At 48.0% G+C, this 13,077-nt stretch overlaps 1 protein-coding gene across 6 annotated transcripts in view; it reads right to left on the bottom strand.

The window, feature by feature from the left end:
- LOC118214700 (tubby protein homolog) overlaps positions 1-13,077 on the bottom strand; it is a 61,397-nt gene that overhangs the window by 19,188 nt on the left and 29,132 nt on the right. For 4 of the 6 annotated variants that reach the window (XM_035394844.1, XM_035394841.1, XM_035394845.1 and 1 more), the window contains exon 2: positions 112-163. In XM_035394844.1, the coding sequence (XP_035250735.1) occupies positions 112-163 (52 nt within the window). Of the gene's footprint in view, positions 1-111; positions 164-6,289; positions 6,696-13,077 lie in introns of those variants that run through there. The other 2 variants (XM_035394846.1, XM_035394843.1) reach the window with 1 other exon arrangement.

A 13,077-nucleotide genomic window follows, 5' to 3' on the forward strand; every position in this document is an offset into this window, starting at 1 on the left:
GGGGATGGGGGTTATTTCAGGACAGGGGTGGAGCCACATCACCCCCCCCCTCCCCCCTCCAGCGTATGAGCACACACCCCCCCCCCCCCCCCAGAGTATGAGCACACCCACCTGCCTGTCCAGCTTCTGCTGCCGAAGGGCACCGCCCTCATCATCCAGAACACTGCAGAGAGAAGGAGAGAGGAGGAGGGAGACAGAGAGAGGGAGAGAGAGAGAGAAAGAGAGAGAGAGAGAGAGAGAGAGAGGGAGGTAGACAGAGAGAGGGAGAGAGAGATGGGGGAGAGGGGGAGAGAGAGAGAGAGAGGGGGGAGAGGAGGAGAGAGAGAGAGGGAGAGGGAGAGAGAGAGGGAGAGAAAGATGGAGAGGAGTGAGAGAAAAGGAGGAGAGGGAGAGAGAGAGAGAAAGAGGAAGGGAGAGAGAAAGGGAGAGATAGGGGAAGAGAGAGGGTGAGAGGACAGTTTGGCAGATAAATATTTCATACATCATTATTGCATGTTTTCTGTACACTTCGACTCTAACAGCAACACCAGTAAAGTCACTTAGCTGAACTGAAAGGGAGAGAGAGAGTAAGAGAGAGCCCGGCAGCTCAGTCTCCTCTCCTCATGGAGGTGCTCTCATTCAGACAGCAGGAGGGCTGTAAGGGAGCCTGTTCCCCCCTGTGCACCGACCTTCCTTCACACGTTCCTCCATTTGGGTCCCAGGACGAACAATCGTTGGACAATCAACAACAGCCTCTCACTGGACACTACTGGTGCTGTCGGCAACAGCCCCTCATTGGACAATCAGAAACACCCTCCCGTTGGACGCTATTGGTGCTGTTGGCAACAGACCCTCATTGGACACTACTGGTGCCGTCAGCAGCAGCGCCTCATTCGACATTCAGTAACAACCCTGCCCATTGGACGTTCAGTAACAGCCCTGCTCACTGGACGTTCAGTAAAGGCTCGGCACATTAAATATTCACACATAACCGTATCTCTCAGATGTGATCACTATATTTAACCAGAGAACACACAATGACCACATAATTCAGAAAGCTGGCACACTGCAGACAGAGTGAGATGATTCACCACCACATTCGTCTCCGGGATAATATGGGCAGAAGGAAGAGTCCTCCTGCACAGCGGCACAGGGAATCTGACCTTTCCTCACCCCCCCCCCCCCCCCCCCCCCCCCCCCCCCGCTCTGCCCACCTCTTAGTCCAGGCGCTAGTTACCTCCGCTCTGCAGCTCATTCAGGCTGCCGAATCATAATTAATGGAAAAATGACAACAGCGACAAAAAAAAAAAAAAAACTGATTACTGCCCATTGCGTCACATTTAATTGGCAGATGCTTTCATCCAAAGTGATGTACAACAACTGAAGGCCATTGGAACAAATACAGAACACAGGTCAGATAAAGTCCAGTTCTGTCATGGAGTAGCAGTTATCCATAGCCATGAACACCAAGTCTAGTTCACACAGTAAAGCTATGGCTAAGTGCTCAGGCTAACTAAGACAGTAAGGCTGTGGTGAAATCTTTATACACAGTAGAAGTGAGGCACAATTACTACTAGACCCAATAAAAAAACGACATCATCGAGATCAATTTACAAGTGCTACATGAAAGTGCTACTTGATTGGTGGGTAGGCCTGCAGGGAAGGGTAGTGTGAATGTTAGTCACGGTGGAGTCTGAAGTGATGTGTTTTCAAGGCCTTGATGAAAAACAGGCAGTGACTAAGTGGTTCGTGGAGGAATGGGGAGGTCGTTCCACCACTGCAGAGCTAGGCAGAAGCGAGACCAGTGATCATTGCAGGGAGTGAGAAAGTGGAATAGATTCTACCCTCTTGATAGATGTTTTAATACCATCTGTCATGACACACGCCACAGCAGAGGCTGTGAGGTCACAGGCAGGGACTGTGATGTCAGAGGCAGAGGCTGTGAGCTCACAGGCAGAGGCTGTGAGGTCAGAGGCAGAGAGGCCAGAGGCAGAGGCTGTGAGATCACAGGCAGAGGCTGTGAGGTCAGAGTCAGAGAGGCCAGAGGCAGAGGCTGTGAGATCACAGGCAGGGCCTGTGACGTCAGAGGCAGAGGCTGTGAGCTCACAGGCAGAGGCTGTGAGGACAGAGGCGGAGGCTGCAAGGTCAGAGGCGGAGGCTGTGAGGTCACATGCGGAGGCTGTGAGGACAGAGGCGGAGGCTGCGAGGTCAGAGGCGGAGGCTGTGAGGTCACATGCAGAGGCTGTGAGGTCACAGACAAAGGTTGTGAGGTCAGAGGCAGAGAGGTCAGAGGCGGAGGATGTGAGGTCACAGGCAGAGGCTGTGAGGTCACATGCGGAGGCAGAGAGGTCAGAGGCAGAGGCTGAGAGGTCACAGGCAGAGGCTGTGAGGTCACAGGCAGAGGCTGTGAGATCACATGCAGAGGCTGTGAGGTCACAGACAAAGGTTGTGAGGTCAGAGGCAGAGAGGTCAGAGGCGGAGGATGTGAGGTCACAGGCAGAGGCTGTGAGGTCACAGGCGGAGGCAGAGAGGTCAGAGGCTGAGAGGTCACAGGTGAAGGCTGTGAGATCACAGGCAGAGGCTGTGAGGTCACAGACAAAGGTTGTGAGGTCAGAGGCAGAGAGGTCAGAGGCAGAGGATGTGAGGTCACAGGCACAGCCTGTATTCTCATATTCCCCCAGGCAGAATGAGAAATCAGAGGAAGAGCCGCAGCGCGCGGCGACAGCCCCTGAATAATACATCACACTTCAGAGAGCGGAGAGGCTTTCAGACGGGCGCTAATCCTCAGCTCGTTCTCAGATAAACCATCAATCATTTCGGTCAAAGGCTAAAAAAGGACATCCTGCCAGAGGATGATCAATACGCCTCCGTGTAATTACCTTTCAAAGGCTGATAATTAGAGCCTGAGACCCCATTTTACTGAGACACGGACGGCGAATGACATCCCGTAGCGGTTCAGCTGGGGAAGATGTTCTTAGCGAGCGCGTGCTGGGCCCAGCCACACATCGCTAGCTCGAGTCTGCGCTTCCTTATCTATGACTGGGAGCCTTCAAGATCAGGGGAGTGTCTGGCTTCTTCCCCAGCAGCAGAGGACGAGGTTCCACACGACTGTGCTGCATCAGCGCCCCCTAGCTGTGAGGCAGACACCCACACGTCAGTGAGTGAGCTGCTAAGTTCTGCTCCACTGGATCACACTGAGAGAGAGCAACCACTGGCAATCCCCAGCCATAAAGGGAAAAAAAAAAAACAGATTATTCAAAAGTTTACATGGTAACCGATTTTCACTTCAAGCAGAGAGGGACCACAGAGCACACAGTGTGTGCAGTGGCCCCGTTCCCCGAATAAACCCCAGCACCCGCTCCGTCTCATCTCACACGACACGGGGAGCGCGGCTGAAACGTCGGCAGCAGCAGGGCAGGGGCAGCCCAGCCCTGTGTCTGACCGAACAATCTTCACTGAAACTCACAAAGACCAGGAAGCAAAGCGTGATGCATATGCCGAATGTCATAATGCCCTCCACTCTGAGTCACACTCCCTGATATTCTGCCTGCATTTCAGTGCCACACATCAATACTTTATCAAGTAGGGCTTCTGTCATAAAAATAACGGACGGCAGGCTTGCGCTCGGGGGTCTGTTGCCATGGCAAGAGAGCGGCGGAGAGCATAAAAAACGTTTATGAGATATGACCTCCCAATAAAAACACTTATAAAGATGCAACTTCCTTTTTTTGTAAAATCTGGTTTATCTACAGGACACTTTACACTCTCTTTTCAGCCTTAATAGCGAAAAAAAAAAAGCTGTCGCTACATTTTAAAATCTTTTTAATGATTAATCACATCCAATAATCGTATTTTGTTTACATAGTTTCATTCGATGTACTTTCGTGCAAAATTCTGCTTAAATGTACTGTAAATGCCCGTCTTTAAATGACCTGCAGTTAAGTACAATATCAGCTACGAGTAAAAACAGCAAGAATTCCTCTGCTTTTTAAAAATCAAGGACGTAACAAAGACTCGTATAAAAGAGGAAGAGTCAGCAAGAAAGATGTAGTCAAGAGAGCCTTCATCAGGGTGCAATGCTTATTTATTTATTAATTCAATTTATTAATGCAATTGACATGTTTTTTCTTTTATTTTAGGTTTAGATTATTTATTTCATATGTCCATTTTAACCTGTTTCAGTTAAAGGCAGCGTAGAATTCCACTGACTGATAGATTAGCAATAAAAATTGCAGAGGTGTTTAAGCACAAACTTACAAAATCTTAAATATAGTGACAGTTGCAAGATCCACAGCCTGATGCTTGGTGCAGAGGCAAAACCAGAGAAGCCAATCAATAATATCCTCATGAATGAGTATGATGCCATATGATTCATACTAACATAATATTAATAATATATGATTAATACGTCCATAATATAGACATTTTAACGTAAGGATATGTTGAGGTGACAAACACATGTAGTTTTGACACAATACAAGGCTCAACATTTTTGATCAGATTAAACCGAATTAAAAAATGACTCTTGACTATTTTTTAATAGCCTGCAAAAAGCAGAACTGCATCAGACGAGCACCAGTCTGATAACGTGCAGCGAGCACAAAGAGGCCAAATCCCCGTGACATGATCCCGATGCCTTGCAAATGCGCTCGTACAGCCGAGCGTGTCTGTCTCCACACTGAGGAGATCCTTTTTCCCAGAACCGGAATACTTTCATTATCTCCTATCAACCCTAAGGAGCACAGTCATCTCCAGTAATTGGAAAAGAAGAAAAAAAAAAAGCCATTATGTAGAATGATGGTTTCTGATTGGCTGTTGCGTTCAAATGAACCTCCAGTCCTCCCCCCACAGACACACCGAGCCCAGAATGCACTGGGAGGTCTCAGAAATAGCCACCCAATCACTTGAAGGCTCTTGGCTTCACCGCTGCTTTCTTTCACCCCACAAGCGGCGGCCACTTCTCCAGACATTGTCCCCCCAATGGAAGAGGCAAGCTAGTTCTGTAACTTATGGCAACCAGGAACCAATGGGAGCAAAGGTAGCACTGCAACCATGGCAATGGAGCTGCTCATGGAAACAGCAGTGGCAACAATGCCACAGAGAGCAGAGACACACACACACACACACACCTTTTTTCCACTTAAGGAAATATGCTGGCTGGTTGGTTCTCAAAATGATACTGACGTCATTGACCACTTGGGCCGGAATTCTAAGTCGGAATGATGCACCTACTCTACCCTGGCTGTACCCAAAGAAAAGAACAAGAACCATAAAAGGAAACAAACAAAGTAGCACTTGCACACAGGTCTTTACGTAGCAGTTACTTCTTAAAGGAGGGGGGTTAGGGTAGGCTTGTTAAATTCAAAAACTGAAGGCAGCTTTCAACACCTGCAATGGACAAAAAATAAAGAGCATCTTTCCTCTCCTGGTAGGGCTTATATGCTGTCATCTGCACTCTGTATCTTTGTTTCCTGTCCGTAGCTCTTCCCCAACTCCCTCTTCTTGTTTCCCTATTCCACCAATGGGGTATCTTCCCCATTGAGCCCCGAATCACCTCTAAGCCTGCTGCCTGCCCCCCCCCCAAGCCTGCTGCCTACCACCCCCAACCCCCCCCCCCCCCCCCAAAGCCTGCTGTCTACCACCCCTGAAACCCCCCCGATCCTGCTGCCTACCCCCCCCAAACGCCCCCCCCCCCAAAATTGCTGCCTACCAACCCCCCCAAACCCTCCCCCCCGCCTGCTGCCTACTTGCCCACCACCCCCAGGACCCCACAACCCGTCCTGAACTGATCAGATGGACTGATGGGCCCATATGAGCCCCCTCACCATGAGCCCGATTGATTCATTGATTGCTTGCTTTGTTTGTACTGTATGTTCATAAGTGAACAAACGCCTGACATTCTGAAACACAATCTTTTTTTTCCGAGGCTATTTTTGTACATCTTGTCAGCATCTGAACACAAGGCAGAGTTATGAATGGCATCCGCTTCCAGGGAATAAATCTCAGAGAAAACTCACAGCACACCAAAAAAACCACTCAGATCGTGGAGGAGAACCATGTGAAGTGATCGCCACAGACAGAGGTTTACCTGTAATGTTCCACAGGAGAAACGCATTCCTCCTTCGCTACTTAAGACTCAATAGAAGAGCCAGTGAGGATCGCAGACTCGCCCGTATCCCCAAAATACTGTCTCACGACCCCAGGTAGCTACCCGTCTCAAAAAAACAGACCGGCAGACAGATGCCCCCCAGCCTGGCCCTGATACCGCCCAGCCCCCATTACCTGACACCCCCCCCTCAGGCCCTCGTACCTGTAGGGTATCCAGTCTGAGCTGTGCCAGGTGCTCATGTCTGAGTGCGGCTCTAGATTTGGGGGGGTTCAGCGGGACGGCCGGTGGCCAAGACGGGCAGGGGGGGGACGCCGCTGAAGAAACGCAGCGAGGCCATCCTGTGGGGGACAGCGGGGCGGCCAAACACGAGTGTCCCGGTGTGTCTCCCTCTTTTCCGGAGAACCTTGGTGTCTCTCCCTCTCTTCCGGAGAACTCCAGTGTCTCCCTCTTTCCTGGAGAACTCCGGTGTTGCTCCCTATCTCTCTTTCCAGGAGAACCTCGGTTTTGCTCCCTCTCTCTCACTCTCAAAGAACCCCGATGTTGCTCCCTCTCTCTCTCAGAGAACTCCGGTGTTTCTCCCTTTCTCTCTCTCAGGGAACCCCAGTGTTGCTCCCTCTCTCTCTCAGAGAACTGCGGTGTTTCTCCCTCTCTCTCTCAGGGAACCCCAGTGTTGCTCCCTCTCTCTCTCTGCTCCCTCTCTCTTGGAGATCTCCGGTGTTGCTCCCTCTCTCTCTCTGAGAACCTTGGTGTTGCTCCCTCTCTCTCTCGGAGAACCTTGGTGTTGCTCCCTCTCTCTGAGAGCTCCGGTGTTGCTCCCTCTCTCTCTCTCGGAGAGCTCCGGAGTTGCTCCCTCTCTCTCTTGGAGATCTCCGGTGTTGCTCCCTCTCTCTCTCTGAGAACCTTGGTGTTGCTCCCTCTCTCTGAGAGCTCCGGTGTTGCTCCCTCTCTCTCTCTCGGAGAGCTCCGGTGTTGCTCCCTCTCTCTCTCGGAGAACCTTGGTGTTGCTCCCTCTCTCTCTTGGAGAACCTTGGTGTTGCTCCCTCTCTCTCTTGGAGAACCTTGGTGTTGCTCTCTCTCTCAGAGAGCTCCGGTGTTGCTCCCTCTCTCTTGGAGAACCTTGGCGTTGCTCTCTCTCTCAGAGAGCTCCGGTGTTGCTCCCTCTCTCTCTCGGAGAACCTTGGTGTTGCTCCCTCTCTCTGAGAGCTCCGGTGTTGCTCCCTCTCTCTCTCTCTCTACAAACTCTGCTCCTGAAGCACCCTGGAGCTGTGCAGCCTCCTCTTAACTGGGACTCACAATCCCGGCTGAGAGACGCTGAGCAGTCACGCGTATGCGCAACAGACCCAACTTCCTCACCCTGCTCTCTCTCTCACTGTGCAGAAAAACACGCGCTCTCCTTTATCCTCTTCCTCTGAGTGTGTGTGTGTGCGCGTGTGTGCAGGTGAGTGTGTGTGTGTATGTATGTGTGTGTGTGTGTGTGTGTGTGTGCGTGCGTGCATGCGAATGTGTGTGTGCGCGTGCGAGTGAGTGTGTGCGCGTGCGTGCGTGCGTATGTGTGTGCTTGGCTGTGTGTGTGTGCGTGCGGGTGAGTGTGTGTGTGTGTGTGTGTGCGTGCTTATCTCTGTGTGTGTGTGCGTGCGTATGTGTGTGCTTGGCTGTGTGTGTGTGTGTGCGTGCTTATCTGTGCGTGTGTGCGTGCATGCATGTGTGCGCATGTGTGCGTCCTCTCTTGCTCTCTCTCTCTCCTCTCCCTTCTATCGCTCTAGTTTCTTGATCACTTCTAGTCTCTCCCTCTTCCTCTCTCTCTCTCTCTCCCCCCTCCTCTCTCCGTTCTGTCATCTGTCTCTCTCTCTCTCTCTCTCTCTTTTATATCAGACCTCTCCATCTCTCTCTCTCTCTCTCTAGTTAAAGTCTCGCAGGCGGCCTCGAAGGCGATACCAGCGTGTAGCTTTTTGTTCCCGTTCTCGTCTCAGACCTCTGATTTCAAGGCGTTCGTTTTGTTTTTATTTTCTTTTTCTTTTTTCTGAACATCCCTCCTCCTCGCACGTGTTCTCAGAGCCGCGCTGTATAAATTTATTCGGAGCGCGCGGTTGATTAGCATGTGCCGGTGCTCGGCGGTGCTAATTGCCTTTGATTCGGCGCGCTCCTCTCGCACACAAAGCCTCCACCCTCGGCGTCTCCGGGACACGTCTCCGTGAGTCCTCCACGCTCTGATTAGAGGCAACAACCTTTAGAGAAATTAAAACGAATACAATTTCCGTATCCTCAAAGAATTAGCCGGCAGACAGTCGGGAAAGGATTATTCGATTTAATTCCCGCTGCCAATCTCAATACTAACGCGTAAGCAGTAAAAATGGCTCAATCAACAGCAGGAGAGGCAATCGGAACAGCCGGCTGAGGCTAACACACAACGACAGTGTGAGGCTAATACCCCCCACACCCACCCCACCACTGCTATGTGTGTGTGTGTGTGTGCGGGGGGGAGGGGGGATATTTTTGAGAATACACAACAGAAACACTGAAAAATTAACGAAGTCTAGAAGTGAAGTGGATGGGACACCGAAATACAGGAAGTTGAATTTAAGCCAGCCAGGTTCGATTTCTCGAAAATATTAATTCTGTTTCCAACGAGGGCTTCGGGACAACATGAGACAACACGCTCACAGCAATAAAACAGCAGACTCTGAATACATATGAAAACGTGAACTGATTTTGTGAATGAAGTCATTCCACCAGCCATTACTGCATTTTCCAATCAAAATTTACGATGTTCCAATTTAATCCAGGCATGATAAAATCTCTATGGTTATTAAACTGTTTGCCCAATCGAACCACCAGAACTGGTGGCACAGCACAGGAGAGAGGCTATGCTGCGTCTCTCTGTACGGTGAAGATGCAGCTGAGGTAAAAACATGGCCGCCAGTTATTAAGACTCCAGCTGCTCACTCCCAGGGACGCGAGCAGCACTCTCATCTCATACAGGATTGGGACAGGGTTGGGAAAAGGCCCGATGGAGGCAGCAGGATGGGAGATTCAGCGGGATAGCATCCCTGAAACAAGGAACAATAGTATGGACTCGCATAGCTTTTGGATGCTGTGCATTTTCATCACCCATGAGTCAACTAGAGCAAACAGATAACATCAACTTTTTACAGAGCTAAACTTGAGTATTTCACAGTTTAAACAGAATGCGCACGGTCTGGTCCGATGCAGTTCTGCCAAGCTTTATAAAAGGTAAGATATTTCAGAAGAATACGAGAGTTTCAGAAATTCCTAAGAAAGAGATAATGGCAACTGAGTCAGCGACTGCCTTGGCACTTAATGGTCCAAATGACACTGTCTGAGACAAGATGTTCTTAACTAATTACGTCAAATCAGCATTGCAGCCAAACCTTATATAACAGAAAGTGAGTATAAACGAGGAGGAAAAAAATAAGATACTGAATAAAGTATAAGAGTATAAGTCAGATTGGAAATACACAGGCCATCTCACAAAGCACATCGGGTGGCCGATTCTCAACCTATTTATGAACCACCCCCCGACAACTGAAATATTACACACTACAATATAATAATAATAATAATAATCTATTCACAGAGTGCTTATCAGACGTGTTGAAAAAGTACTTTCCCCAATAGTCAGTGCAATAGAAGTTTAAAAAATAAAACATGCCAGGATTAGTCTAGTGAGAAATGAAAATAAATTGGTAAAAAAAAAGGCAGTATAATAAAAGGAACAAGGATAAAAGATAAATAAGAAAGCAATTACAAAGAATAAAAGTCTTAAAATATGAGTTTTCAGAAGGGATTAAAAAGTGAAGACTGACTGCGATATTTAATTGACTTCATTTTAATAATTCCACTTTCAATCATTTTGACAGATATTGTCTATTTATAAGAAGATCTATTTCAGCTACACGTCCAATGGGTGTGAAGCTCATAGTTTGCAAAGGCGACACATCAGTGATAAATTATATTCATGGTGCATTAGTCAGGTTTTATCTAAAACCAAACTCAGGGCTCAGAATGGAGACTGGAGTGGACTTCACAATGATGTGATTCTTCCAACCATTTTGTCAACCATTTTTTGTCAAGCAAATGGAATGGACTCCCCTTCTACAGCCAGGTTCCAGCCAAGATTTCTTCCCACTGGGGGGCAATTTTTACTCCCCACCATTTCAGTTTCAGTGTTCAGTGTTCTCTTCCCACTGGGGAGTTTTTTTTTTTTGTTGCTATTTGGGGGTTCAGGTTTGATTTTTGCCAGTTTTCCTTTCCGTTTCCTCTGTAAAGCGAGTCTCTGAGGACCTGAGGACAATATCTCTGTAAAATGTTTGTTTAAAAAAGCGCTATACAAATAAAATAGAATAGATTTGAATGAGCGCTGCTTGGGTGGGGGTGGGGGGTGGGGGGGGGCACAGACCCTGTCAGATTCAGTCACACGCAAAGTGACACGTAGGGGTCTGTCGGCCCCCTCAAAGGGGTCGGCGCGTCATTCGCGGACGCTCCGCTGTCACCCTCCTGTTCCGCATAGCAACCGCCATGTTTAACACTGCCTCTCCTTTGGTTCCTGGCCGACTGCATTAAAAAAGTTTGCGTCACAACGCTTTTCTGGAGATTTAATTAGTCTCTTAACACAACCACTCTGCCGTTGCGCCGACTGCATTTAAATCTGCATTACTGCAATTACCATCACAGCCCTCACCCTTATCTCTGGCTTTTATGCTCTTTTTTATTGCCATTATATAATGGATTTTTAAATTAGCCCTGCAAATAACAAGAGTGATTTGCATTCACGTTGCCATTGGAGCAAAGTTACAAGTTAACTATCTACTTTTTCCCACTATCTTCGTTAACATCATTGTTTTCCGTAACCACGATTACAATCTGATATTATTTTAATGGAAGCTACAGAAGGACCCCCCTCCATGTTGAAAGGACAGCTGGCAATGACCTTGAGCACATCACTGAATGTCAAATTAAAAGCCCATTTTCAAGGTGCCAAGCTGTTCAGAAAACTGTGCCGGGCATCGCCACTGTACTGCGTCAGTAGCTGCGGGACTTGAGAAGCACAAGGGACACCTCCACACTGAACCGCCCACCCCAGCACAGTGTGATGTGTGATGTCACAGTGTCACAGTGTGATGTCACAGTGTCAGGGTTCCCACTCATTTCAGGAAATCATTTTCCAGGACTGTTCAAGGACAATTTCCATGACTTAGACTTACAGACATGAAACATGGACAACGGTAGCCCAAAGCCGGTGGTGGACCGGGTGGGGGGGTGGGGGGCAATGTGCAAGTGCCATAACCATTCAAAACTTTGTGCTGCCGTGTAATCTCAGCAGCTAATAAAAATGAGAAAAGTGCAGAAAAATATGCAATCTCAACTCTAAATATACTGTTTAATAGCTTGATTTATAGCCTAGCCTACAATTTTCCAGGACCTCACAAATATTTCCAGGACATACAGTAAATTTTCTCATTTTCCAGGTGTTTTCCATGACTGGAAAACTAGTCGATACATTTCCAGGTTTTCAAGGTTTTCCAGAACGAGTGGGAACCCTGTCCTTACAGAGCAGCACCAATGTCACAGGGACACCAGCCTTCAAAATAAAAGCCATGGTCAGAGGGAGAATATCACATTCCCTAAACTTGAGAAAAAGACACACACAGAGAGATGCAGCACAGGGAGTCACAGAAACAGAGAGATAGCGAGATAAATCTATTTATTTATTGTTATTATTTTCTTCACTCTTTTATTACATCACTGCTTATTTTTACACATACTTTAACTGTTGCTGCTTCTGCTACTGTTGGTTGCATTGTGTGTTATTTGTGTTGCAGTACATTTACAGAGTTTGAATTGGAATTTTAGAGGGAGGGAGAAAGACCCTCCAGGCGGGCTGAGGGGGTGGGGGGGTGGGGGGGTGGGGGTCAGGGGGGTTCATATGAATTGAGGTGTCAGAGGCAGCTGGAGGAGATGCACTTTCACAGCTCTAAAAATACCCCCCCCCCCCCCTCCTTCCACTGTGCCAGGCTGCTGGTGAAGGAACTAACGATGTCACAGACTCCACAATAAGTACTGCAAATATCAACCGAGATCCATCTGCGAACACAATGCTAACGATACCATAACAAACATCTGCTAACACAATGCAAATTATACCATCATTATCAACGGCTAACACAATGCTAATGACACAGCCATTAACATCTGCAGACACAGTGCTAATGATACCATCATTAGCATCTGCAGACACAATGCTAACGATACCATCATTAGCATCTGCTGACACAATGCTAGCTATACCATCATTAACATCTGCAGACACAATGCTAACGATACCATCATTAACATCTGCAGACACAATGTTAGCGATACCATCATTAGCATCTGCAGACACACTGCTAACAATGCCATCATTAGCATCTGCAAACACAATGCTAACAATACCATCATTAGCATCTGCAAACACAATGCTAACGATATCATCATTAGCATCTGCGAACACAGAGCTAACGATACCATCATTAACATCTGCGGACACAATGCTAATGACACAATCATTAACATCTGCAAACACTATGCTAACGACACAATCATTAACACCTGCAGATATGATGCTAAGGATATCATAGGTAACGATACCATTACTAACCGCTTCCGGGTTCAGACAAGCCTGAGGGTTTATGGGATTTTTTTATACTCAAATCACGGCCCACAAGGTCCAAGAGCTGCTGGTTCTCCACCCTCCCTTTATCTGGGAGTCAGCTGAGAACACAGTCTGGCCAATCAAGAGCACTAATTGTTTAGTTATTTACCTGGGGAAAAAGAAAACCAGGGCCAGATTTGGATTCTACGACCAGATTTGAGTATCTATTCGCCTACAGCATGAGTGGATAACATCCTGTGTTTTAATCCCAACGGACAAGCCTTTCACACTGCCGGAACACACACAGAAACTGGAAAAGATGCTTCCCAGATTAAATTTG

The sequence above is a fragment of the Anguilla anguilla genome, chromosome 16 (assembly GCF_013347855.1).
Source record: "Anguilla anguilla isolate fAngAng1 chromosome 16, fAngAng1.pri, whole genome shotgun sequence".
Classification (NCBI taxonomy): domain Eukaryota; kingdom Metazoa; phylum Chordata; class Actinopteri; order Anguilliformes; family Anguillidae; genus Anguilla; species Anguilla anguilla.